The 26,210-nt window shown below is 40.1% G+C and overlaps 3 protein-coding genes across 7 annotated transcripts; 2 read left to right on the top strand and 1 right to left on the bottom strand.

Moving 5' to 3' along the window:
* The first annotated feature begins 19 nt into the window (after positions 1–19).
* Positions 20–9,547, top strand: tlcd1 (TLC domain containing 1). The gene is made up of 4 exons (XM_084951319.1): positions 20–642; positions 1,544–1,626; positions 4,954–5,036; positions 6,377–9,547. The coding sequence occupies exons 1-4, from the start codon at positions 437–439 to the stop codon at positions 6,773–6,775; spliced, it is 771 nt and encodes a 256-aa protein (XP_084807445.1). The 5' UTR covers positions 20–436; the 3' UTR covers positions 6,776–9,547.
* Positions 4,954–21,870, top strand: rab34a (RAB34, member RAS oncogene family a). 4 transcript variants are annotated; one of them, XM_084951314.1, is made up of 12 exons: positions 10,651–11,087; positions 13,219–13,460; positions 15,385–15,481; positions 15,561–15,652; positions 15,739–15,807; positions 16,790–16,891; positions 16,976–17,040; positions 17,158–17,209; positions 17,301–17,382; positions 17,760–17,850; positions 19,206–19,313; positions 19,384–21,870. In XM_084951314.1, the coding sequence occupies exons 3-12, from the start codon at positions 15,407–15,409 to the stop codon at positions 19,449–19,451; spliced, it is 804 nt and encodes a 267-aa protein (XP_084807440.1). In that variant the 5' UTR covers positions 10,651–11,087; positions 13,219–13,460; positions 15,385–15,406; the 3' UTR covers positions 19,452–21,870. The 4 variants fall into 4 exon arrangements, with proteins under 4 accessions (XP_084807443.1, XP_084807441.1, XP_084807440.1 ...); XM_084951318.1 differs by having other exon boundaries at positions 10,652–11,087; positions 15,742–15,807; XM_084951317.1 differs by lacking the exons at positions 10,651–11,087; positions 13,219–13,460 and adding an exon at positions 4,954–5,036.
* Positions 20,304–25,456, bottom strand: LOC146373500 (uncharacterized). 2 transcript variants are annotated; one of them, XM_084951320.1, is made up of 6 exons: positions 25,439–25,456; positions 23,800–23,940; positions 23,558–23,651; positions 23,166–23,312; positions 21,620–21,715; positions 20,304–20,446 (listed from the first exon to the last, which is right to left on the bottom strand). In XM_084951320.1, exons 2-6 carry the CDS (start codon positions 23,920–23,922, stop codon positions 20,304–20,306), a joined length of 603 nt encoding a protein of 200 aa, XP_084807446.1. In that variant the 5' UTR covers positions 23,923–23,940; positions 25,439–25,456. The 2 variants fall into 2 exon arrangements, with proteins under 2 accessions (XP_084807446.1, XP_084807447.1); XM_084951321.1 differs by lacking the exons at positions 21,620–21,715; positions 25,439–25,456 and having other exon boundaries at positions 23,800–23,985.
* Positions 25,457–26,210: the final 754 nt, after the last annotated feature.

Raw genomic sequence — 26,210 nt, 5'->3', positions numbered from 1 at the left:
CCCCTTCGTGATCCACAGACAGGCGGGGTGAGAGCGGCGGCACATATCGTTACGAGGCGCAGCGTGAAGACAAACACCGTCGCATTGGAATGAGCTGTAACCGGAATCCCCTCCAAGCCCACCTCTTCAGGCTCCAGACGCTGAAAACGTGAAACGAAAAAAAAAGAGGCTGCAGCATCAGTTGGAAATCAGCTCTGCAGAGATTTGGGGGGGAAAAAGAAAAAGAAGCTTAGGATCATCTCCTGCAGCAGCAGCTGCGTCTCTTTTCTCTGGCCTGGACAACGCTCCCATCTCTTAACGCATATATTCGCTCATCACTGGGGCCGAGGAGACGCTGACAGGGGCGTAAAAAAACAAAACAAAAAACGTCAGGGGGACGAAGGGAGGGAGCTCATTAAGAGCAAGCGCCAAGAGACAGCGGGGTGGGAAGGAGAGTATGGAGGCCCTGCTTCCTGTGTTCAAGAGTCACCCAGGCCCGTCAGTACTGGTGTGCTCTTTGATTTTCAGGTTGGCCCACCAGCTGCTCCAAAGGCTGCCCGTGCCCAAGGTGGTAAAGCAGGATGCCTTCCGCTCCTGGAAGTGGAAGAACCTCTCCGTCTCTATGGTGCACTCAGTGCTGACTGGGATTTGGGCCCTGACCTGGTAAGTGTCCTTCCAACACACACATCTGCCTGTCCATCCACACTGGGACACCATTGTCTATTGACAATGCACATGATGTGTCGTGTGTAGGGGTGTGTGCGCAACAGTGACAGCCTGTGGCAGCCAGGATGAGAAGGGCATATTCACACAGGGTGAGGGATGGGGGAGAGAATGGCATTTTCAAGTGGGGAGGGAATTGCCACTGTACAGTATGAGACAGACACATACAGCTCTTATTGCTGTTTGTATCATTCATGCACAACTCAGAGGTTTGTAAGGAAAGGAATCGTTTCAGCCTCAACCGGCAGGCAGACCCAATGAAGCAACAGACTGCTGATATATCAACTGGAAAAACCTGCTGGCTTAACCGTTCTTGTGAAAGCATTTTGAAAAAGAGTTATGTTGGGCGGGTCTGAGCTCATGACTCATCTTTTAACATTAAGAAATGGGATCAAGGTCAAACTTTGAAGCTGTCAGCTCCATTCAGTTTGCTAAACATGTGACCATTTGAATTTGCAGTCACTTGACTGCTTAAGTGGGTGAAAAAACACGTTTTCCAATTCAAAGTAAGGGGTTTAGCAAACTGCTTTACATATAAGATAAGGTCTACCAGCCATTTATTAACAATTATTCTTTCGTGGCTTTTTTATTCAAGGAGGGGGAACAGAGGAGCCTTTGCTTTTAAAGGTGTTCCCCTTATGCCAAACTTCAAAGAATGGTAAAGATTAACAGAGAGGAGCTAGAGATTAAAATGGTACAACATGAAATTAAAAAAACAAAACAATAACAGCTGATGTTAATGTCTATGCTTAGTCAGGCTTTTCTCTCCAGGAGTGAGCCCATGTATGTCTGAGTGAGGTGAATTCAGAGCCATCTATCCATAACATGTATCCTTCTCCAGTGTGGTGGTTTGGCCAGAGACGCTGAGCGACATCCACTCGTACCACACCCCTCTGTCCTACCTGCTTGTCTGCGTCTCCACAGGTCAGTAAACACATAATAGATTAAAAAAAAGCTAAGAGTACTGCAACATTGACATATATTTTTTCATAGTTACGCATCTCAGTAGTTCTATAGTGGGGAAGTATAGTTATATAGGGCTACTTTTGTCATGGAATCTGATGATGAATCATTTTTCCTGTTAAAAGTTATAAAAATCGTCATATTATATATGTTATTATATCTAACTGTCTAAAGGTCCAATAGAAAAAAACCCTCATGTCTGAGAAACTGAAACCAGTAAAATACATTTTTAGTAGTACATTAGTTTTATGTCGATTGCAGCTCCAGTTTAATGTTTGAGAGAAATGTGGGAGAGATGTTGACTGATGAAAAATTCTTCTTCCATTACTTGATCAAACTGCAATTATTTTGGGCACGTAAAATTCCGCTTTGCCTGTCATTAGAGAAGCAGCCAACAGATACTTCTCACCTTTTTCCCAGAAGGGAATCTTTCCAGGTAAATGGGCGGCTCCCCTCAATCACCATGGACACCAAAGATAGTCCCCCCAAGAACTCATCGATCAGGTCGAGCTCTGCTGTGTGTAGTTTAAACAATGTGTCTCTGCGTTACTACGAAGACACAAATCTGTAAAGATTTACCGTAACTACTGCAAACAGCCATAAGTGCCCCTGAGGCCAGTCACACCAGATACTGGAGGTCATTTTCTTTAACAGAGGGACTTGTTGTGCGTCTCCGTAGCTGCAGAGTGCCAGTCATACTATAGTACAAAGGGACCCTTAGTCACTAGAAAACCTCCAGCTGAATGAGGTCGACACAGTTTAATAACTGAACTGTTTAGCTGGCAACTTCTAAAAATGATGATGGCGAGAAACGTTTAACTCTGCTGTCAGATTAGCTCAACACTAATTCAGCACTTAATGTTGCTGTGTCTGGATGACCGTAAATGGATGGAAGGGAAACCCGGCTTTGTGGCCTCAAATATTCTCAAAACTAGCATCTGAGAAATTTATCTTTTAGTGCATGATGTAAGAATTAAATGGGAGCTTTATCTAATAGATTAAACGATTACTGACGTATTCTTTCAATATTTATGTGCTAAAAGAAGACTGATGCAATTGTCAAGTAGCTAAAATATTAGTTTGCTAAACTGTTGTTTACTTCATGTTGTAAAAGATCTTCATAGCAGGAATGATGATTATGCTCATTCTTGTGTTATCTTTTTATGATTGGATACATGGTTTCATAATCACTTGTGTGTTGGGGTGAGGTTAAAGAGAATGTTTACTGTGGTAGGAAAACCAAATATTTTTCTGGTTTGTCAACCCGCTCTTGTCTGATTTACAGCTCCAGTGACCTTGTCATTTCGGGAAATACTAGAGAAAATGTTTGGTTCGTGTAGGTGCAGCAAAGCATGTGTTTGATGAGGTGAGCAGATGTGCCAATCACGATCTGACAGCAGGAGCTCAGCAGATTAAAAAAGAAAAAGAAGTTATCTTGCAGAGCAGCAAAATGTGATCACACAGTGGGGAGAAAAAAAGAGAAGTGTGTGATCCCACTAGTCCCACTCTGTTCAGTAATATTGTAGATATGAATGATGGCATCACATACAACAGTTTAAAAATTAAGCCAAACTCATGTGTCTGTGCATTAGTGGCGGCAGGTGGAGACATGATATCGATGATCCAGCCACTGCTTGATGTAAATGTGAGCACACACCTTCAGAACTTCATGTAGCCTAGCCTTAAATTGTACATATAGCACTGTGCAAAAGTCTTGAGCCACCCTTCATTTCTTTACATTTTGTATTTTTATATTAAAAAATATAAATAGATATTAAATATTTTTTAAATTTTATGTTTCATGTATTTGTAATGATATTTGGAAAATGGGAAATTATGGGTGAAGTGATTTATTAAAACGTGCAAAGATTAATATAAATGACGTTAACGCCATAACTGCATTAACGTGGCAAATCTCCGTTAGCACGTTAACGCGGATCACACAATTTCCAGATGGTGCTGAACGGTGAGCAGTCCAGTTCTTTTCTCCACAGGCAAACGGAGTGTTTTTTTAAGTAGAACATGATCAGTGAGAGTTAGATCATAATGATAAACTGAGAGACCTCATCAGTCATAAAGTAGGCCCACTCTAAACCATGTATGGTTTCATCCTCCTCTTATCATCAGTCTCTGTGACTGAATATTGGATACTGACAGGTGGTTGTAGCTGATAGGTGTCTGTTACGGTTAATGGAGAACTGAGTCACTTTGTGGATTTTCAATTATTTCTCATCCAAATATGGTAGGTATCTCTATGCCTCAGAAACAAGGGGCTGGAATTATGATGATGATGATGATGATGCGGCTTTGCTTCTTGGGAAGATAGTGTGCCCTCTGCTTTACAGTCTAAATGCATTTAAAAGCTAAGACATAAAAAGGTGAAAAACCTGCACAGGACTGTGGGAGAGAGGTCACGACACACATTGATCTGCCATCTCCTGCATAGCAGGGAAAATACTTAATTGACTAGTCTGCTGTGTAGACGTGTATGCTGCTGCTCTGTAGCAGACTGCTGTGATCAGCACATAATTTAATGAAGGCAACCACAGCAGACAGTCGTGCATAATGTGTCCCGCTGCCTTTGGACGGCTGCAGAGATTTATTGAAGTGAAGGAGAATGTGACTCTCACACTTTATGCGGTTGGTCAGCGACAGTTTCACTACAGTGAGGGCTGTAACTAACTATTATTACTACTGAGTGTTCTGCGGCTTATTTTCTCGATGCAGTGAAAAGCCTGCCAGATAGAAGGGAGTGTTTTACAGGGAACAGGCTGAGGCAGATGATCCTTACTTACTTACTTATCTTTACACATGAAAGCCTGACATCTTTACTTCCTTTTTCAGTCGGCAGTTTTAACCTACTGGTTTGCATTCTTTGACATGATAGAAGTCTTTGTATATGAAACATGCTGGTGGAAACTGTATTGAATTGCAGTAAACTGATAAGCTTCGCATGTAATGACAGATACCATTGAAAATATACTATCATATACCCAAAGGTGTCTAGTGACCGTGAGATCAGTATAAGAAACAACTGCTGTGACCTCACATGTAAACACCTTTAAGTGCTCTTCTTCTAACTATGGAACTGGAACAAAATCATTTGAATACAGGGGTCAGTCATGTTTTTCTCATTTTTGGTTGGTGCTAGACTTTAACAAAATTACCCTATTGCAAACTAAACACCCCATATGCAAAATACACCAGGGAAACATTTTCAGGAAAGCTTTTGTTACAGTGAGCAGTAAAACACAGACAAAATCTTAGAATTTTTCTTTTTCTTTACAGGCTACTTTGTGCATGATGCAACTGATATCATCCTCTCGGGACATGCAAAAGGATCGTGGGAATTTTTACTCCATCATGCACTGGTAAGACAATATGCCTGTGACTGTTATGAGTTCTTAACTTGATCGAGGTTTTGTTCTCTGGTTTAGTCAAAAATTTAAGTCATAATGTTAAATCCAGCCAGCCATTAAAAAGAAGGTAGTGTCAGGGTAACCTGCATACTGTTGAACTACTGATTTTCCCAGATATTCTAAGGTTTTATAGAGAATGACCCAAAAAAGAGAGAATATCCAATGAGTGGCAGTTCTCTGGGAGAAAATGTCTTGTTGATGTTAGAGATTAGGAGCATGGCCAGACTGCTTTGATATGATAGGAAGGCAATAGTTGCTCAAAGAAACACTTGGTACAACCAAGGTATGCAGAAGAGCATATCCGAGATCACAACACATTGAACCTTGAAGCAGATGGGCTACATCAGCAGAAGACCACACCGGATGAAGCTAAGAACAAGAAAATAAGACTATAATTTGCACAGGTTCACCGAAAGTAGACAACAGAAGATTTGAAAAATGTTGCCTGGATTTCTGCTGCAACATTTGGATGATAGGGTCAAAATGAGGTTATGAAAAAATAGCAACAGCTCAGCCAGCTGGTGGTGTAATGGCATGAGAGATAGTTTCTTGGCACAGTTTGGGCCCCTTGGTACCAGCTAAGCTTAATTTAAACACAACAGCTTACCAGAATTTTGCTACTGACCATATCAGTCCTTTTATGACAACACTGTTCCTGTGCTCTGATGGCTGCTTCCAGTGGGATAACAAGACATATCACAAAGCTCAAATAATCTCAAATTTGTTTATTGAACACAATAATGAGTTCACTTTACTCAAGCGACCTCCATAGTCACCAAATCTCAATCCAATTGAGCAACTTTGGAATGTGGTGCAATGGGAGATTCTCATCATGTATATGCAGCTGACAAATCTGCAACTGTGTGACGCTGTCAGGTCAATATCAACCAAAACCTCTAAGGAATGTTTCCAGCACTTTGTTGAATCTATGCCATCAAGAATTAAGGCAGTTCTGTAGGCAAAAGTGGTCTAACTCAGTTTTACCTACCAAAGTGTAAGGTTTGTTTATAATGTACTCTGAACAAAGGATTATTATAGCTGTTAAATTATCTACTGCTTTAAATCCTTTAATATTACCCGGAGATTACTTTTAATGTTGGAAAAATCATGGTTTTCCACTGAGTATAGTACATATTCTTAGATTGAATCTGGACATGCACTGACAAAGTCCCAAAGCAAACAATAAAAGCAATTGAGCTGCAAAGAAAAGCAAACAATGAGATCACAATCCACAAGAGATTAGCTATTAGTACAAACACCTGCACCACCCTCTATGTCTGTCTCGTCCTCAGGTGATTTGGTGTTTCCTGTACGCCCTGTACACTCAGCTCTATGTAGCCGGCGCTGTAATCGCCCTCTTTGTGGAGGTCAACAGCGTCACCCTGCATCTGAGGCTGATGCTGAAGCTGGCGAGTGCTCAGTCTTCCACCTTGTACTACATCAACAAGCTCACCAACCTGTTCACCTACGTTATGTTTCGCCTCACCACCCAGTTCTACCTCACTTGGTTTATTATCCACAACTACTCCTGGCTGGACCACGGTGGATACTTTCTTGTTTCTATGATGGTGATGAATATTATGATCCTAATTTATTTCTACCGCTTGCTCCGTGCAGACTTCTTCCCACGGAGCTGTGCAGGACAGAATGGGATGCATAATAACAACACCAAAAAGTTTATTAGCGATTGACAGGGGAAAGGTTTACAGGTCTTTTATAGTTTTGTCATTTTGTTACTGACACCGTTTCTCATGACGGCAGGTTTCCTTATCGTGTCTCTCTGCCAAAGAACATACTGCCACAAAAAGTCCAAACCCTGGGGATGTTACCACTATTAGCGTATTTAAAATGGCTTTTTGTATCATAACTTTTACAGAATAAATTGAGGTTTTGTAAAAGACCCTTAGTGGTTTACCTACCAATAGTCCGGTGAGAATAAACCATAAAACCAGCGTTTTCATACCAGTACAATAAATATGAAGCTACGGCAAGCAGCTGGTTAGCTTAGCCTAGCGTGGAACCAGGAGGGAAACGGTTAGCCTGGCTCTGTCCAACAAACAAACAAAAAAGTACTCATGTAAATTAACAAATAGTTTTTTGTTGTTGTTTTTTAACAGTTGTTGAATTTGAGCAAAAATATTTAATTTGCCAGTATTTTCTCCTCTTTATGTATGCTACGTATGCTAGCCCAGATAGTTTCCAGATGTTAGTGGGGGTTAAATTAATTTTTCAAAAAGTGTTAAACCATTGCTTAAATGTTAAAGTTAAGCATCATGTCAGGTCTAAGATTTTGAGTGCTGTATTTTTAATCAAAACTTTGATAAAAGCTGTCAAGCAGATATGAAACTTCATCTAACAGCAGTTAGCTTTGATTTGCATTAAGATTAGAAATTATGTTTTCACACTTGGAATTTCATACAGGTTAAACCAGGGGTCTCAAACTTAAATGAGGTGTGGGCCCCTGCTGGCACTGTCATCTCATCGGAGGGCCACTTTAGTATTCAAGTCGTACAAAAAAAACAAACAAACCAAACTTCAAGGGCCAAGCTGCATTGTATTTCTTCGTTTCAATACGCGGGCCGCAAGTAGGGGTGACGTGGGCCGCAAGTGGTCCCCTGGGCCGCAAGTTTGAGACCCCTGGGTTAAACAAACAAATCTACTTGTCAGTAGGTTATAGTTAGTTTAGCCAGTCAGTATTAACTAGATTTATAATTATTAGCTTACAGACATAAGAGTAATTGCAACCTTTTCATGAAACTCAGAGCAATCACTTGCATGATGCAGATCTTTAATATTTCAAGCAAAAGTTTGACTTCTAGGTCATTACAATGTCCTTCTTGATATCTCACAGCTTTGCAGCCTTGAAATGTTTCCAGGGACTTATTTAAGGACATATTTTTTATGCATTATTTAAATTAACTTTAATTTCAAACATTATGTATGAATTCAACAGTCAAACTGGGTAAAAATATTTAAAAGATTTACAGACTGTGCTCCAAAATGAGGTTTTTAAAAATATTATTTATTCCTGTTAGATATACTTAAATCACTGTCTTGCTGTTATAGAATTCATACATTAATTCATATTTTAACAAACATTTGCTGTCTTAGTAAGACCTGATATTACTAAGACAGTAAATGATGATATTTGTTTTGGACATGCACAGCTGTAGGGACCATGGACGAGCAGTTTTATCACACCTGCTTGGGGGATGCATAGCAAGGAGATGCCCTTGCCTTTGCAGTGAAGTCCATGTGGTCATAGCCATTGGAGGGCAGATGGATGTCTATGCCACATCATGTAAACCCTCTGATGACTAAATACACTAAATGTCACTAAATTGAAAACAGATTCTTGTGTGCCCACACTTGCAGAAAGTAAAACACCAGAAGAGTGTTGTTGATTTTTTTCATAAGAATGTCCATTGACAAATGCGTAGTTTATCAGAAAAATAAAAAAACTGGAAATTGTATTTTACAGTTGCTAACAACCTTGCTCTGTGTTGCTACATGTTTAACATTTGCATGGGTAGCAGTTTTTTTTACGTCGGGAAAATCATGATCAGTTTTCCTGTTGCTATTAGGAAATTTCTGATCTTGGACTTTTTTAGCATTCAATTTTAGAATTTTAATTATATGTGTAAATAGAGTGGACCTCTCCCTTTGTCTTTATGAAGCCATTTGTGGCTGAAGAGATGCTGGACTGTCAAAAGACGGGTGCATAATACACAGTGTTGTCAAACTGAAGTGTAATACACAATAATGTGGGATAATTTATGGTACTCTTGTGGTTCTCATATTAAATCTGTTTGTATTTGACTCAAGTGGAGCTGGATCTTCCTGCCATCTAACAGTAGCTCATTGAAAACTGGGAAAGCCTCCATGGAGAGCAGGCAGCAGCACAATCCCAGACATGTATCTTGTTGCTTGTTTTCAAAATAATACTTTTACAGAAAAGATCTTCTTTTAAAGACCTTGAAACAGAAGATGTGTTCTCTCTTCCTCTTTGTTCCTAAACTGTATATATATGTATAGCACTTTGTACATAATGTCCTTCGGTGTGCATTCCCTTTTGATATATTTTAAAAGAAGTGTCCATAGTTGTTGATCATTAGTGGACTAAAACCATGCCATGAATCATAAGTGCAGTGACATTTGAAAACCTAACAATAAGTACATTTCATTTTCTATTTCAACTGATGCCAAGAAAGTCCAAACAGACCTGGACAGAGTGTCTGAGCTGTGCTACAGTGCCTTTGCCACCGTGCCTTTGTGAATAAGGAAGTATAGATATGCCGCAGAGGTGCGTAATATAGAGACAAGCATACAGAAAATCCATGCGACCCTGACCACAATAATGTAAAATATATCTTGTATTTAAGCAACAACTGTCTTTTTTTTAGGAACTGTGTATTTTGGATTGTTGAGTGATACCATGAAAATAAAGATTGTATTTAAAATCACAGAGGTGATGACGTGTCATTTTGTCTTTTATTGATGAACAGTCAGTCTGAGTTTAAAGGCTTTCTCTGATTCGTGCCTCCTGGTCTCCTCCGTCCCGGCTGTGACCTGGAAAATAATCTTTGTTGACGGATGTCTCACTTCCTAAAACATGTCTGGGTGAGACGCTTGCCAGACGACCTATAAATAGCAAAGGATGCACAGGTATATTCTTTGCAGAAGCGTTTTTACCTTCATCAAAAAACACTAAGGGATTTTTGTGAGAAAACTAGATTCTGTTTTTATGCCCGTATTTAGGCTTTGCACACAGCTTTAATACACAAACTGCCCTTGCCCCTTTTTATTTCATGTTTTCATTTAGCTTTGTGAAGCTTTCCTCCTTTCCCAATTTTTATCTGTGTGATTGTCCCACTGTGTTATGCAGTGAATTTATTTAAAAATAACACAGGTCTGAGATGATAAAACAAGTAGTAGTTGTGTCACGTGTCATATTTGATTGACATGCTTTATAAATGCCTGTTGCTTGGTCTCCTCTCCTTGACTGCGGTCAAATTCAGGGTCACAGGAACCTGGGGCCTACCTCCAGCAGTCATAGGACAAGAGGCAGGGTCCACCCAGATTGCTAGACTTTTGCAGGGCTAACACACAAAGACTGGATATATACTCACATTCACACCTAAGATCAGTTAACCTGAAATATGTGCTTTTTTGGTAGAGAACCACAGTCACCACTCCACTTCACTTGAGGACAGCACTAATCACCACACTATTGTGCCACCCTCTGTGGTGGGGCTCGGAGCTCCACTCAGTGTAAATGGTCTTCTTACTCTGTTTCAGGCAGGTCATGTAAAAGAGAACAACTGCTAATAATAATAATGACTGTTTTGGTATGGCCGGAATGAATAAACATGAAATATTTGTCGCATTGAGGTTCATTGCTCATATGTGCTCCTTCACCTGGACCTGCTATAACTCCTCTATAAATAAATGATCCTAAAGGGTGCACTGTAGCAGTGAACATAATTAACACAAACTGCATGAATTTACTTGTATCATTTTGTTATGGGTCATAATCTCCGTTCATTTATTCATTAAGATTTTTAATATATGGATTCTTCCTGCGACAACATGATGAGAAGCAAATCTCACATCTGCATTCATCTGTGGGTTTAACATAGCTTGAAGCGATTGAAAACGCAGTGTTAATCACGCTGTCTGGTGGCATGTTGCTGTGATTATGGGACGTGATCGGGTTATCTCATTTCCTAAAACAACAACAACAAAAAACGATCGTCCAGTGCATCCCATGTCAAAGAAGGTAATAAAGGAAGCATTGAAGCGCCTTTCCTTAACATTTAGAGAATTCCACCAGCTGACACACAGATACTTCCGGTTCACGTCTCCCATTTTTAGAAAGCATCCAAAGCACATTTGACTATTGGCTGATGTGTCTCTTCCTCGGTTCCTCCGCTTGCATCTCCCGGTGGGCGGGACTAACACCGGAGGAAAGGAATCGAGGGTGCACTCTGAATGAGGAAGGGGGTGAGGCTCAAATATGATACACATTTAACAAACACATTGTTCGGTATTACAGTGCCGTTCTGGGCTTTTCCAGGTGAAGCTTACATGTTGTGGGATACTTGGTGGTTTCTAGTGTTGTAGTATGTGTGTACGTGGTTGTCTAGGTGACCTGTCAAGGGGTGTGGCCGGCAGAGTGAGGAACAGAATCACATAGAAATATGTCAAATAATTGTTTTGTGACCTCCAGAAGATTTTTCTTTGTGTAGGATGTGTTCAGCTGACCCGTGCTGTTGCTCATTATGGATTAGGGAAACGGAGTATGACAGGATAGAAGCAGATGTTACACGAGCTATAGGCTGATTTCTATCTTCCAGAAATAATAAAGCTATAAAAGGTACAATTCGGTGAATGAATCTAATCAGTATCATCGTTTTAAAAACAAATCAATGTCTGCTTCCCTTTATGCGACCTAACGTTGACCTAAACACCACAGCCAGTTCACAGGTTTCTCCACAGTAATGTATTTTCATCTAACCTTTAAATAACAAAAAAAAGTTTTGAATACCATACACAAAGATATAGATATAGATAGATCAAGATATAGATCCAGTCTCTGATTTGAATGAATGAATCAAGATATTACATTCCAGTTTATCAAATTTCACTTGCTGAACAACGCTTACCTCAGAAAAATATTATCTTGTCTTCCTCTCCCGGCTTTGCATTATTTCATGTTTCTCCATTCTGAGAGGGGAACACATTAATGCTTTTAGCACACAGCACATAGTTTGTGTGCCAACCTGCACAGAATCAAATTTTGTGTTTACTGATATGTGTTGAACTGTTTGAAAACATTACATGAAACCAAAAAGTAAAACAAAATTAAAACATGTTGAGCACTGCAACTGGAGCTTTATTTACATGTGAACTATGAACATCATAGGGATGAGAAGAATAAAGGGATGTGTTGATAGTGTAAGCGAGCAATGGGATGTCTTTTTTTTTTTATTACTGAGCAAACATATCATTGCTGTTGCTGGAAATAATGCATGACTCATTAAAATGAACCCATTTAACAGTAACTAACCTGCCTGTAAAAGTCATCTGTTTACTAACTGAAAGTTTGCTGACATTTTATATAATGATTTCTGGTATGTAAACTGTTGTAAAACGATTGTTAGCTTAGAATCTGTCAAACATAAATCTTATGAATGATATGAAACGATTTTGTGCCAGGAAGATAATTTCTATCACAAGCTGGAATTTTTTGGCTAAGGGACTATTACATTATCCTTAATTTATCCAGGTAAAAAGTATGATTGAGATTTTAAAAAAAATTCAAGAAAGATATAGCCAAGAGGAAAGTAGAAAAAATGAAATAAAAGTTATGTAAGTATATTTCTAGAGATCAAAAAAGACTGGATTGAATATAGAAAACAGAGTGAGTACAATGATGGAGAATCATAAGGATACTACTTGTGATATTAGGCGTTTGTTTATTTTCTGTATAACCTTTCCATACAAATGCTGCCTATTTGCCAATATTAACAAGGATATTAGACACACAAAAATACATAAAAACATCAGCAATAACTTTTTCATCCCTGCTTCATATTTTAATAAGACACGTCGCTGCATCGTAAAGACAAATCTAGTATGTGCAAGTTTGTGTATGTATGTAGGCCTGCACTGCTATATGTGACATAATATAATAACGCAAGCAAGTGATTTATGTCTGTTAGAAATTTAACTACTATTTATTGCGCTTACAACTAGACAGATATTCAAAAGAGGGTTATGGCGCCCTCTGTAGCAGAAGAGTCAGTATTGAAGGACAGGAAGTTATTTTTTTTTCCTTTGTGGGGAAAAAAACTAAGACATTAAAAGTAAGCAATACTCGAGTTACGTGGAATTAGGTGAAAGTGGGTGGTATTATAAAATGGCAATAGAAGATATATACAGTAGTTTTTGTTTTTGGGCTGTTGTTGTGCATGCAGAAGGATTTCCCGCATCGTGACCTTTAAGCATGGTTTATATTATATTAAAACAAAAAAAAATCACATAAGTGTAACAAAGAAAAACAAACAAACAAGCAAAGTTAACAATGTAAGTGACAGAGCCCCTTATATCCGATCATTCCTCTTTCCTCCAGCAGGGGGACGAGCAGGGAAAAATGTGGGAGGAAAAACTAAATCCAGGGACCTGAGTCAGCAGCTGCAGCGGTGCCAGTCTGCCGATCCCCACAACTTCCGCTTATCCGTTTCATCTTCACACACATTCATAGTTAACAATGGAGCTGAATTGATTTACAGTGAAGAGGGTCTTTGTTAGAGGACGAATACAAGCAGAACAGAGGAGGAAAGAGGACCGAGCGGATCATCCGGAGACTCTGAGGTATCCCGTAACATCTCCAACCCGCTGCTGCTTTTCAGGAGTTAACTCTGAGTAACTCCTGCGGTTTTTCTTCTTCGGGGGTAACTTCAGCGCTCCTCCTTCAACTTCATGCTCAGTCATCAGGTTTCCGCTATATGTTAGACTATATAAAAACACCGTTCTTCCTCTTTTCGTGAAGCTCTGATGAACAATAGGATTAAATGTGATCCACGCAGTGAGGGGATCAGGGCTGATCACAGTTGTCTGGTTTTACAAACTGTTGCTGTTGTCTACCTGGTCGCGTCTATTTCTAGGAAAATAACATTTTAAAGAGGCTGGCTAATTGGGGTACTGTCTATGTCCTGGTAGCCTGGGAAACGAAAACAAACAAACCTGAAAGAAGTTAGAGGAAAAACTGCGTGAGCTGATGTATCCCACATTCAGAAAGCTGAAAAGTGTTGTTTTTATTACCTTCTTATCCGAACTTCGGTGTAGACGTGGTCAACAGACGATAATTTGGGGATTTCTAATAATAATCAGCATAATAGTTTTAGTTAACTACAGTTTGTGCTAAAGACTCGAGCCACCTTTGATTTTCTTTATATTTTTCTTCCAAGGTGACTTTTGTTCTTTTTAAGTGGTCATTCTTAAGCTTTTTCACCCATTTTCAGTCCAGTCCTTTAATTTCACAGGAATGTATTTGTGTTTAAGTCACTCTACACTGATCTATGAATCATTCAAGCACAAAAAGGCACCTAAATCGAGGGATGAACGAGTGTTGAGTGTACACATAACAGAAAACTTAGAAATTTTAAATCGTACCTTTTAGCCCTTTGTTATTAGGATTATTTGTTGCCACTTTGTTAGCTGAATCTATAAAAGTTATCAAAAATAACACAGCTTGACAGACAAAAAATAGCAGCCTTGCACCAACCAGGTGATTCTTAAAGAACTATTAGCTGAAAAGTTGCATATCTCAGGATGGTGTGCCATGTGTGCTTAAGAAAATCTACGTAGAGCACAACAGAAGTAGAAGTAAGATATTTACGGCAGATGAACCGAATCTGAAAGTCACCTCCTTAAAAAATAAAAATATCAATACCTGAGAGAGATCTGTGGTTCACTAAATAAATAGTCTCAGTGGAAAGGTGGCTGTCAAAAAGAACTGAACTGAAAATCAGTGGCAAGCAGCATTATGGAGTAGTGAATCTAAATTTGATGGTTAAAACCATCATTGGTATGTACAGAGGAGGTCAGGAGGGGAGGTACAACACATCTGTACAACACGGTGGAAGGCACTGTCATGGTTTGGGTCTGCATTTCAGCCAGTGGTGTTGCCGATCATATTAAAGCTGATGGAAATACTAACACAGCAACAGAGATTCATCCACAATGTAGTAACATCTTGAAACGCACAATGGAACACTATAGATCATGGCTTCACCTCTCGAGAGCCTGGATCTCAACATTACTGAAGCGGTGTGGGTTCATGTTGACAAAAGAACAGAGTGAAAGGCAGCCAGCACCCAAAGAAAAGCCTTGAATGCTTCAAGAAGCCTAGAGAACTATCCCTAAAGACTACTTAAAGCATTGACAAGAAAACTTCCCTAAGAGAGTTCAGATTGTTGAAAAATAAAGGCGCTTATGCCAAATATTGACTTTAATGCTGGTTAGAATTTGCCTTGTATACTGTATTACCATGTCTGTTTTACCTGTTTCTATTTTATCTAACAAAATATAAAGCAATAAGGTGTGGCTCAAGCCTTTTACACAGTACTGCATCTAACAGAGTTGCAGATTACATTTGTAATGTTCAGTACCCAGAGAATGGCTAACCTCGGTCAACTAAACTTGTTTCTGTCTCGGTAGATTTTTAGTTTATCTTTAAAGCCACCCAAGTTAAACAGCAGACTGTTTACACCACTCCCTCTGTCTTTCTGTCCAGCTGCTGTTTTCCTTGAGGCCTCATGTCCGTCCGCATTTCAGCCATGAGCGTCCTTCCTCCTGTTCGACGGGACCGAGTCATCGCTCAGCTCCCTCAGGTAAAATCAGTGACCCCAGTTGCCTGCTTATCTTTCTAGAACAGTTCACATCTTCACGATCCCGCCCTCCTCTCTTCAGTGTTTCCGAAAAGAGGCAGCCATCCATACTAAAAATGATTTCAACAATAAAGTAAAGACTGCGTGTCAGGAGCAGCGGACCGGCACTGTGGGGTGAGTGCCGCAGTGCGAAGCCGCTGTATGCGATCTGCTTTATGTGGCTCTTATTTACTTGCTGCTGCTTCTCTTATTCTTCTCAGCAGATTTAAAATATCCAAGGTCATCGTGGTGGGGGATCTGGCTGTGGGGAAAACCTGCCTGATTAATAGGTAAACTAAGACACACTCGCTTCATATGTGACTGCAAGGTGAGAGGGAATTTGGGGAAATGAATAACTCAGAGGGAGTTCAAGGAAGCACAATACTTAATCTGTGTTACAGTTGCTTTAGGTTTCACGGTAATCAAAAAAGTATGAAGCAGTTGTTAAAAGCATGAAAAAAAGTTAGAAAACATAAAAATGGGGCATCTATTTCCAGCCCTGATATGCTTTACTGTACTTATGCTTTGTAATGGCTGTTATGGGTGTTTTTGTTGCTGCGTTTGTGACCACAACACCAAAAATAATGCTTGTTAGGAATGTGTTTGCTAGCTTTGGCGTCACCAGATGATAATCTTTGATGGTTTGTGGTCCCGTCACTTCTGCGCATGAGGAAAACACAAGTTTTGGACCACTTAGAGAGCCTCGCTGCATGCAGTACAACATCTACCACATGTATGGAAGTACACAGTTTGAGACTGTAACGCTTTAAATTACAGTACAACCGTGTCACGTTTTGTCACTTGTAGTTTATTTTTCTGTAATAAGTTCCTTTATGCGTCTGCCATGATCATACATTAGATACTTTGTTTTATTAACAAATGCAGGCAGTGTCGGTTTTATGATCGGGACCTGGGGATCCAGGCCCACCCAGTAAACTCAATGTGGCCCCACAACTTTGGTCAGACTTTATAAAGGACCCCTCATGTCTCTTTGAAACTAAAAACAGGCCATTTATCAGCGTGTGCAGCTAGTTTTGAAGCATGAACCTACTGAAAATTGCTAAACTCCTTTGCCTCTGCAATCTAACACAGATCTTTTTGCACTTTGTGCTAAATCTCTCTGTGCATGTATGGGTGTAAATAAGCATAGCAATTTTCTGTGTTTTTTCTTGAATGCCCCCCTGTCAGAGTTGGTCACCTGTCCAAATCATGTGGTCTGCTGCCGACCGTAAGTGCATATATTTGCAGTAGATTTTTTTTTTTTTTTTTAAGGTTTTGCAAGGATACCTTTGACAAGAACTACAAAGCAACAATCGGTGTTGACTTTGAGATGGAGCGCTTTGAGGTGCTGGGTGTTCCTTTCAGCCTGCAGCTGTAAGTCTGATCTGGAAAATGTAACGCATTAAAACAAAAAAGTCACTCTGATTATGCTCGTCAGCCTCTCTCTGTGTGTTAAAGGTGGGACACCGCAGGCCAAGAGAGGTTCAAGTGCATTGCTTCTACATACTACAGAGGAGCCCAGGGTAAGTTTCCATCAGTCTCTCCATTTAAAACACTGTTGACAAGGAATAAAATATCAGTCGCTTTCCCAGCTGTATCCAGCTGCTAACGCAGTAAAATGCTCTCTTCTTCTCTTCCAGTCGTGATAATCGTGTTTGATGTAAATGATATTGTCTCTCTGGGCCATGCAAGGTAAATATATAATATAAGAATAATATTTGTGTGCCTTTATCTCATTGTTGTCCCAGCTGGTGGATTTAATGCAGTCTTTTCCCATCTAAAGGCAGTGGCTCGAAGACGCTTTGAAAGAGAACGACCCCACCGCTGTTCAGCTGTTCCTCGTGGGCACCAAGAAGGACCTCAGCGTACGTCTTTTACTGTTTAAAGTGGACGTGCCTGCGGACATTTCTGTTGTATATACTGGAGTCAAATGTGAATTGCTTGGATAGGTGCCAGGAGCACAAAGCGTATCCAAGCTCGAACCTCAGGAATGTTTCTCCTCCTTTACTACACCCTAAAGTGGTTGTGACCGAGGTGGAAATCACACATAGGAACGTTTCTAAGACATTATGTATTTAAACAGCCGTACTTAAGCTAGCTCGGTTGCTAGGAAGACATCGTTTTTATGAGTTAGTCAGTAACATGACTGGATATGAAACATAAATGCTTATTTACACAATAAAATAAACAGTTGTTTGATTTCTTATTGCTAATGTGTTGTATGTTCTGGTTTGTCTCACAGTCACCTGCTCAGTATTCCCAGATCGAACAAGATGCCCTCAAACTAGCAAACGAGATCCAAGCTGAGTATTGGGCGGTTTCATCGCTGACAGGTGAGCGTTTGGATTTTAATACAAGTAAAGCGGTTGCCTCCAAAAGGTGTTAGAGATAAAAAATATTTCTATAGCTTCAGCCAGAATAGCTTTTTGTTTTTGTTTACACTGTTCCTCAGGGAAAGACGCTGAAGTCGATTGTTCACATGAAAATATTTTGGTAATAAATGCAAAGTGTTCAGTTCCAGAGTTACCAAATTTGCACCTAAGTCCGTATTACACTGCTTGAATAACAGCTACTGTAATCTAGAAAGATTAAAAAAATGTGTTTGTTGCTGTTTATTACCAGAAAATATTCAGAGAGAACAAAAGCTTTAGTAGTGGCCAAATCGAATGCACTGGAAAGCTCAGCGTCACTAGAAGGCCTGCAAATCCACAGCTGACAACTAAAGTAGATGCTTGCAAACTTTGTCCTTGTTTATGAAAAACAACTTGACAACATCTAACCAGGTCAAGAACACTCGAGGAGTGTGGGCTCATTTCAAGATGGAACCCACTGATTACTCTCAAGAACAAGAAGTCCAGATTAGATTTTGCCAGAAAACATCCAAAACAGTCTGCAGAGCTCTGAAAAATAATCTTCAGACAGCTGAAATCAAGATAAACTTGTACCAGAATGCTGGTAAGAGACAGGTATGGAGAAACAGAGAAACAGCTCATGATTTGAAGTGTGCCACTTCATCCATCAGGCACAGTAGAGGCAGTGTTATGGCATGGGCACGTATGATGACGTGGCTGCTGGTAGAAGTTGCAGGATGAATTCTGAAGTGTACAGGGCTTTACTCTGTGCTCAGATTCACCCAAACACCTCACAGTGCAATTGGATAATGAGCCAAAGCATACTGCAGAAGCAAACCATGAGTTTCTGAGTGGTATGTCCTTCAGTACCAGGAGTCCATCGCCTGATCTGAAGGCAGAGACCCTGAAACGAGCACCAACAGAGGGCAGCTGCAGTAAAAGCTTGGAAGAATGAGATCTATGCTTTCAGTCATAGACTGCAAAGGAAAAACAATCCCTGTATTTAAAGTCATGTTGGTTTGTCAGGTAGCTTTTGATTCTCTGAAAACAAGCAGCTTTGAATAGGTTCACTGTCATTCATGGACAGTTTATGCATAGTTTTTAAAACCACCCAAATAAAAGCTAAAGGTCTGCATTTGACTGTCATTTTGATTGTTTGATTTAAATCCCACGATGCACAGAGACAAAACTACAGAAAAAAATAAAAAGCTTATTGAGCTAGATTTAGTTTCTTTATAGACCTCCAGTGCTTCTCCTTAAGCCTGTTTAAATATAAAGTCCCCCAGCAGTAGTTTTCACACAGGCCCTGACAGATGCTCTCTGTGTATCTGCTGCAGGGGAAAACGTGAGAGAGTTTTTCTTTCGGGTTGCATCATTAGCGTTTGAGACCAACGTTCTTGCTGAGCTGGAGAAAAGCGGATCGAGGCAAATCGGAGATGTTGTCAGTGAGTATCCAGACAATCCCAAATCACAAAAGTAGTTGTCGCACGCTTTAAAACGAAGCTTTGCTTTCAGGGATTAACAGCAATTCTAACAATCTGTACGCTGCATCGAAGAAGAAACAGTCCAACTGCTGTCAGTAAGGATGGAAGCGAGAGGTTAAAATTGATGGTACGGACTGAAAGCGAGGAGTTTTCTGAGTGGAAAATGACCACGGCTGCCGTCCAGCTCAGCGGGAAGGATTTCTGTGGTCAGGGAGGGAGGAGGGATTCAGATGTTTCCCTTCCTGACATGTTTTAATTTCAGTTTTTCCTGGCCTAGAAAGCTTTTTCCTCCACGGGATGTGTGTGCAGATTCTTGTGGAGTGACACAGGAATTACACACAAAATGTTCCCGTCCTGCCAGAAAATGCCAGAGTCTCGTTTCACTTAGGGCTTCAATTCAATCTTAAATCTTGTTGCTGCTGTAGTTTATTTTAACAGTCATATTCTGCTTGTGTTGAATTTGTTTTTTTGGCTCTGTTCTTTTTTTTTTTTTCCCCTCTCTTTTTTCATTGCATTTAAGTGACCAGTTATATTTGTTAGAGGCTAAAAAGAAAATTTGTTCTTGTTTTTATATCTTGTTCATCATCTTCTCAGTTTATCCATCGCACGCTGAGGTCCCAGACCAAAGACTGGGAGCCATATTTGTAATGAAGATACTTGAAAGGTATATTTTTTCTGTTTACAATCAAATTTATCACAGACTTTAATGGTCAGTATCAAAACTGATGTGGTTTTCATATTTTTCATTTTCCCATGGTGAGTTTTACATGTTGTTAGGACATTAAACAATAGAAATTGTTTCAGTTATTTAAAATAGAACTAAATCTAAAAAAAAGCCAGCTATTCTATGAGTTCACTGTATTTCTTAAAAAATATATCTATACATGTATTATAAAATTTCTCTGTGCTTTGCCTTCTTTGCTGAACCTTTAAGGAATCACGTTAACTTGTTCAGTTGTTGAAGCTTTTGAAGGAGTCGAGGTATTTTCCATCAATTTGGCTCTGCAGCTCTTCGGGTATGCAGTGAGAGAATTTGTAGTTTTCCTTAATCCACCTTCCTCCTTCGGTGTTCTCGATGGCCACAGCTGCGACGCCTGCAGAGTGAGATGTTTACAATCAAGTGTTGGGAGTCATTTGGTTATTATATAATACATTACTTTGCAAAAGTCTTGAACAACCCCTTGCTTCTTTATTTTGCTTCCAAGCGCACTGACCTCTGTTTTTAAACCCGTCAGTAGTTCTCCAGGCTTTTCTGGAAGTCTTTCAAAGTTTTTCTTTGGCTGCTTTTCCCCCCCATTCTCAGTCCAGCCATTGTACCTGACCATTTTCAGAGGAATGTTTATGCATTTGTTATGTCACTTAAACTTGGCCTATGAATAATTCTAGGGTAAAAGGGGATAAACCAGTGTTTTGTCTAAACACATCAGAAAAGCAGCCTGCCACAAAAATAGTGATTTATTTCAATTTCTTTAGTGGAATCTGCCAAACATAACATTCAAACAGGCTTAAAAAAAGTATTTTTGCACCAACACGGTGATTGCCAAAGAGCTATTTGCTGAAAAGCTAGCATATCTTGGAAAAGTGTGTCCTTTGACCAACTGGAAAAGTAGGGCACAAAAGAAAAAGTGGTTGATTTAAAAACGTTTTAAAGTAGATAAGCAGTATCCGAAAGTGTCCTCAAGTCCTATGTCCTTAAGAAACAAACAAATCCAACAAAGATCTGACGCAGGACTTGACAGATGCATCTGGCCCTTCAGATACATCTCCTGTTTACTGAAGCCTCATCAGAAATGGTCTCAGTGGAAGAAACTATTCTTGAGGATGGGAAATGGAGTGAAAAGGCTGAAGAATGCCAAATTATACAAGGATTGGACTGAAAATCAGTGGCTAATGCCCTGTGGAAGATGGATCTGGCTTCATTTTTCTTCATTTTTTTTTTGACAACAGCGCAGTAAAAGCATACCTAGTTAGAAAAAACACACAGTTACGGTTGATTATTTCCATAATGTGGGGTCGTATTGACAGAACAGAGCAAAATGCAGCCAACATCCACAGAAGAACTTAAATGTTCATCAAAAATCCTAGAAAACTATTCCTGAAGACTACTTTAAGAATTTAGAAGAAACTCAGTTTTTGCCTTATATCCTTGATTTCCACATTCCAATGAAATTTTGCATCTTTTTTTACGTTTTCCTAACAAAATATAAAGAAGGGTAATTCAAGACTTTTGCACAGCACTGTAACTGTTAACTTATTGACTGACACACCTACAACTGTGGCTCCCAGTTTCTCTACCAGCTGAATGGCAGCCTTCATTGTGCCTCCAGTCTCTATCCACTGGTCCACTAACAACACCCTCGAACCTGCGGCGGGGACACACGTGTCGACTGTTAATGTCTCCTTCAGTCTTTCTTCTTTAACTCTTTTTGTTTACGAGGACAAGTATTAAAAGAAAATGGTACATCTTGTGTTTATGAAAGAAACAAACAAATGCTGACAATAAACAGTTATATTTTAATGCACAAGTTTCCCATTAATGTTGTTCTAGGGGCTTCTAGTATTTTGTTTTCAAATCTCAGATTAAGAGAATACTCATTTCCCTAACGTTGTGGATCTCCATTCACCTGTTTATACACAGTCACACCAGACTGTGTTTGTGCTGGAGAGGATGTAGAAAGTAGAAATTGTAGCAATTTGTGAGACTTGATTCTTCTTTAAATGTACATATTGCAAATTGATGTTTAAAAATGAATCCAGGCTGTCAACAGAATCTGAAGAACCAACATCTGTGGTTTCATGTCCTAAACTGGCCTACACATGTTATGCAATACCAGATTGTACCAGGAGATGGTGCAGTGACCCAGGCAGGACCTTCAGAAGACATTCCTCTACAGGAAATAAAGCACCTTAGTCAGGTGTTGAGCTACTTGAACAGCTTCAGTGTTTCTTGGCAGTTTTAATGAAGCTTTTCCCTCATTCAGTGTTATGATGAATTCTGACACATTATCCAGAATCTTCCGTCTGTAATATGTGAAGGCCATAGCATGTGGCTCACATCGTTTTTAGCTGTTCAATGATCTGTCATTGTCATTGTGTCATCCTGCCAGACATCATTCCTGTCAGGAAATGTTTAATCATGGGATGATTTAGGGTAGGGGTGGAGAACGCCAAGCCTCCTGCAGGTTTGAGATGTGTCCATGATCCAACACTGCTGATTGAAATGGCAAAATTACCTCTTCAGCATGTCTTGAAGTTCTCCAGAAGCCTGGTAATGAACTAATCATTTCATTCAGGTGTGTTGACCCAGGGTGATATCTAAAACCTGCAGGACACCGGCCCTTGAGGCCTGGAGTTGGACACCCCTGATTTAGGGCATATTTTCATTGATTTACAATGAAACAAACATTCAGGCCTGTGCTATTCTCTGCGTGCTCGTTACACACACGTTCGCCCTGTCGTTGAGAATATTGTGAAGGATAACTCATCTGATCACTTTTTCTACATCTCTCTGGACAAAGGCCTTTACACCCGGTTTATAGTTTTCTGCATTCATCTTTGTTATGACAGCTGGTATTTGTTGAATATCAGTTGCTTCAGCTGACAGCAGATGGTGCTGTGCTAGAAGAAAGACAGGGGAGTTTGGAGAAAGAAAGACTGGGCTTTGACCAAATAAATAATTAAATGATTTTGTCATGTATTTAAAAATGTAAGAGCTGAAATCAGTCATTTATCAACCTTCTCATCCACAAACTGCCCAAACATCTTTCTCAGTAAATTATATAATGGGGTTTAAGGGTAAAAAGAAATATTAACCTGGTCTTAGCACATCCAGTCTTACTTCCATAGTCTTTTCCCTGCCTGTGTAGTCGGTGTAGCTTTGGCCTTGGGTGGCGACACATAGGTGACCTGCTTTGCGAACAGCCAGGAAACCTTTTCCAAGAGCGGTGGCAACAGAAGCCCCTGAAAAGACAACATCAGTAACATTCATTCACACCGACAGAGCGAGAAAAGAAGCTTCACATTGCCATGCCATGTGTGAGAGGCAGAGTTTTTCTAAATTTAGTATCTTTGCCTGAAGGGTCAGGTTTCCCGACCTACGTAATGTACACACTGACAACGTCTTAAAATAAAAAATTACTCGAGTTTAGTTTCTCTGAACTCGCCCTGTATTTTACCTCTAAACGTGAAGTTCTTTGCTTTCTTACCAAGAATGAATCCCATTGCATCTATGCCAGCAACCAAGTCAATGTTGTCACTTTGGAAAGGACTGAGAAGGTCTTTGGCACAGTCTGCAAGAGCCTGGATCGAGTGCAAAGAGGAAAAAAAGCATAAAATGATGAATGTGCACATGATAAGAGACAGACTGCATGTGTATTTGTGCAGTTAGAGGTGGGGTTTGTCATGCTCAGCGAATAGTTTTAGCAACATTTCTTTTCTCTCGGCATACCTGGGAGTTGCAGTAAAGTCTGGACGGGTCCAGCCAGGCGAACTCTGGACCTTTTGTGTTTGGAGCCATTAAAGAAAGGTACCATCCTTTATGCCTGTCGCCCGGAACTGCAAACACATCCATTTGGAGAACAGCTCTTGACTGCACTGACAAGAGGCACAAACAGGGGTGAACGGACTGAACTGTGAATGAGAGTCCTCTATATCAGGTTCCAGGGGGGTGAATAATGGGTGGGAGCTGGCTGTTAATTATACTGAACTAAGTTACAGTTTCTCTCTGCAGTTTGCACCAGATTTCTTGTTCAAAGTTTACCAGTCATTCATTAAACAGTCTTAGCCTCATCAAACAAAACCTTATATGAGGTATATGTCACAAAAGAAACACTTTTATTTTTCCTCTTTCTTTGTATTTTCTTTTAGTACTTTGGGACCATTAAAGACTCACACCAGTGTTTAGCCTGCTTGAATTAGGTTACTTTTATTTGATTTTTGTACTGTGGTTCAATGAAGTCAAATCAAACCTAAAAGTAAGAACAACAAAAAATTTAAGACGACGTTGTATCAGTGTCTTTGAGGATGTGAACAGAAAGGTGCAGTCCTTTAACACAGTGGTCCCCAACCTTTTTTGCGCCACGGACCGGTTTATGCCCGACAATATTTTCACGGACCGGCCTTTAAGGTGTCGCGGATAAATACAACAAAATAAAACTAGTACCGGTACCGAAAAAAAGAAGATTTATTCATAACACACGTGAAAAGACCCAGGAAAACCGAGTTAACGATAAAAACGATAACAAAAAACACTGAAAACCGATAAAAACCCTGAAAACCATACATTTTACACCTGAGCCTCAACTCTCGCGGCCCGGTACCAAACGACTCACGGACCGGTACCGGTCCGAGGCCCGGGGGTTGGGGACCGCTGCTTTAACAGATCATCTATCTGCCCTTCCAACCATAAATGCATAATTTAAAAAAACTATTTTTTAATGAGTCAGCCTTAACTTCGCATGTGACGAAACAAAGAGCAATTGTCACCGTTTTGTTTTTTGAATATGTTCAGTCTCTGCACTAAACACTCCAGTCACCTGCCCATAACTGAATACACATCCTATAAAAATCCCTCCCTCATGAATGCCTCAGGTTGTTATTGTAAATACCGCTCAGAGCTGATGTCTTTAGAGGAATCAGTGTCTGAATAAGCTCAGGTTGAGATCACGCTCACTGCAGGAGAAACACGACCCTGGATCTCGCTGTATTCACAGGATATTTCCAGTTTTCAGACTGGGAAGCTTCTTACTGTTATTAAATAAACGCATATCTGAAATTTCAAGTTCAAGCTGAGCTCAAGAATGAGCGATGAACTGTCTTTCAGCAGTAACTGCACTTTCCCACAGTCTGGTTTGTGTGCATCTTGAAGCACATGGCTGTGTAGTAAATGTTGCTCTGCAATGATCACATGCTTTATTTCTGACACCATGAATGTGTTCAGATATAAAGGTGTTATGAAGGAAGGAAGGCTCAGGGTTTAAGTAGTCATCATCATGGGCTCATCCGATTAGAATGAGAATAAGCAGTCGTCAGTCATTCACAGGGTTCTCCTTTTATTCTCAAAATCAATAACCCAAACAGAACCTCACCTCTGCTGCCGCCGCCCCCCCCGTGTGGGAGTGAAGAAAGAGTGAGCCAAAAGTGAATGCAGTCCTTATATAACGTGTGACAGGTGAGTGCAATTAAGGACAAGCACCACACCCAATCAAAGGTGAGAGAACTAAACAAGGTGCATCTGGTGAAGTGAGTGGGTGTGCTGGGATGTGCTAAAAGGTGGGTCTTTACAACAGCCGCCCCCATATTTCTAGTGAGAAATATGTTGATATGATCAGAACCAGATCTCACACTGAACTCTGTCGTAATGATCATGGATTTATTTATTTAGCTCCATGTTAGTGCTAAATGCTCTGCTTACTGTATTTTCACCAGCTACTATGACTTTCTGTCTGTCTGCCATTTGGTGCTGGACAGGTAGAATACATTGATTTTAGCGTCTGAAGGCTGTCTGCTAATGCACCTGAATAAATTTCATTTGCTTTCAAGGTCAATGGTAATTTAATGATGCAATTCAGCCATCTGGTACCTGCTGGCTGTCTTGCCAAGATTTACTGTTAGGCTCCCAAATCCAATCCTGGGCTGTGTAAGGAAAAAAAGTCATGAAATTTTTCTATGATCAGTTCTGTCTGTGTCATAGTTATGACATAGGTGTAACTGTGACTTCTGCATATTTTACAGTTTGAAATCTATTTCCAACCAGAAAAAAGATTGTGACCTGAATCTCTTTCACAGCTTTCTTACTCACAGAGTTCTTTTATTAATGTAGAACAAGACGTCCATCAGGACGTTCCTTCAACCCCTGTT

Source organism: Perissodus microlepis, chromosome 14, assembly GCF_051167445.1.
Source record: "Perissodus microlepis isolate ML-2025 ecotype Zambia chromosome 14, ASM5116744v1, whole genome shotgun sequence".
NCBI classification, from domain to species: Eukaryota; Metazoa; Chordata; class Actinopteri; order Cichliformes; family Cichlidae; genus Perissodus; species Perissodus microlepis.
The sequence above is the reverse complement of the archived record's forward strand: the minus strand, read 5'-3'. Positions and strand labels throughout refer to the sequence as shown.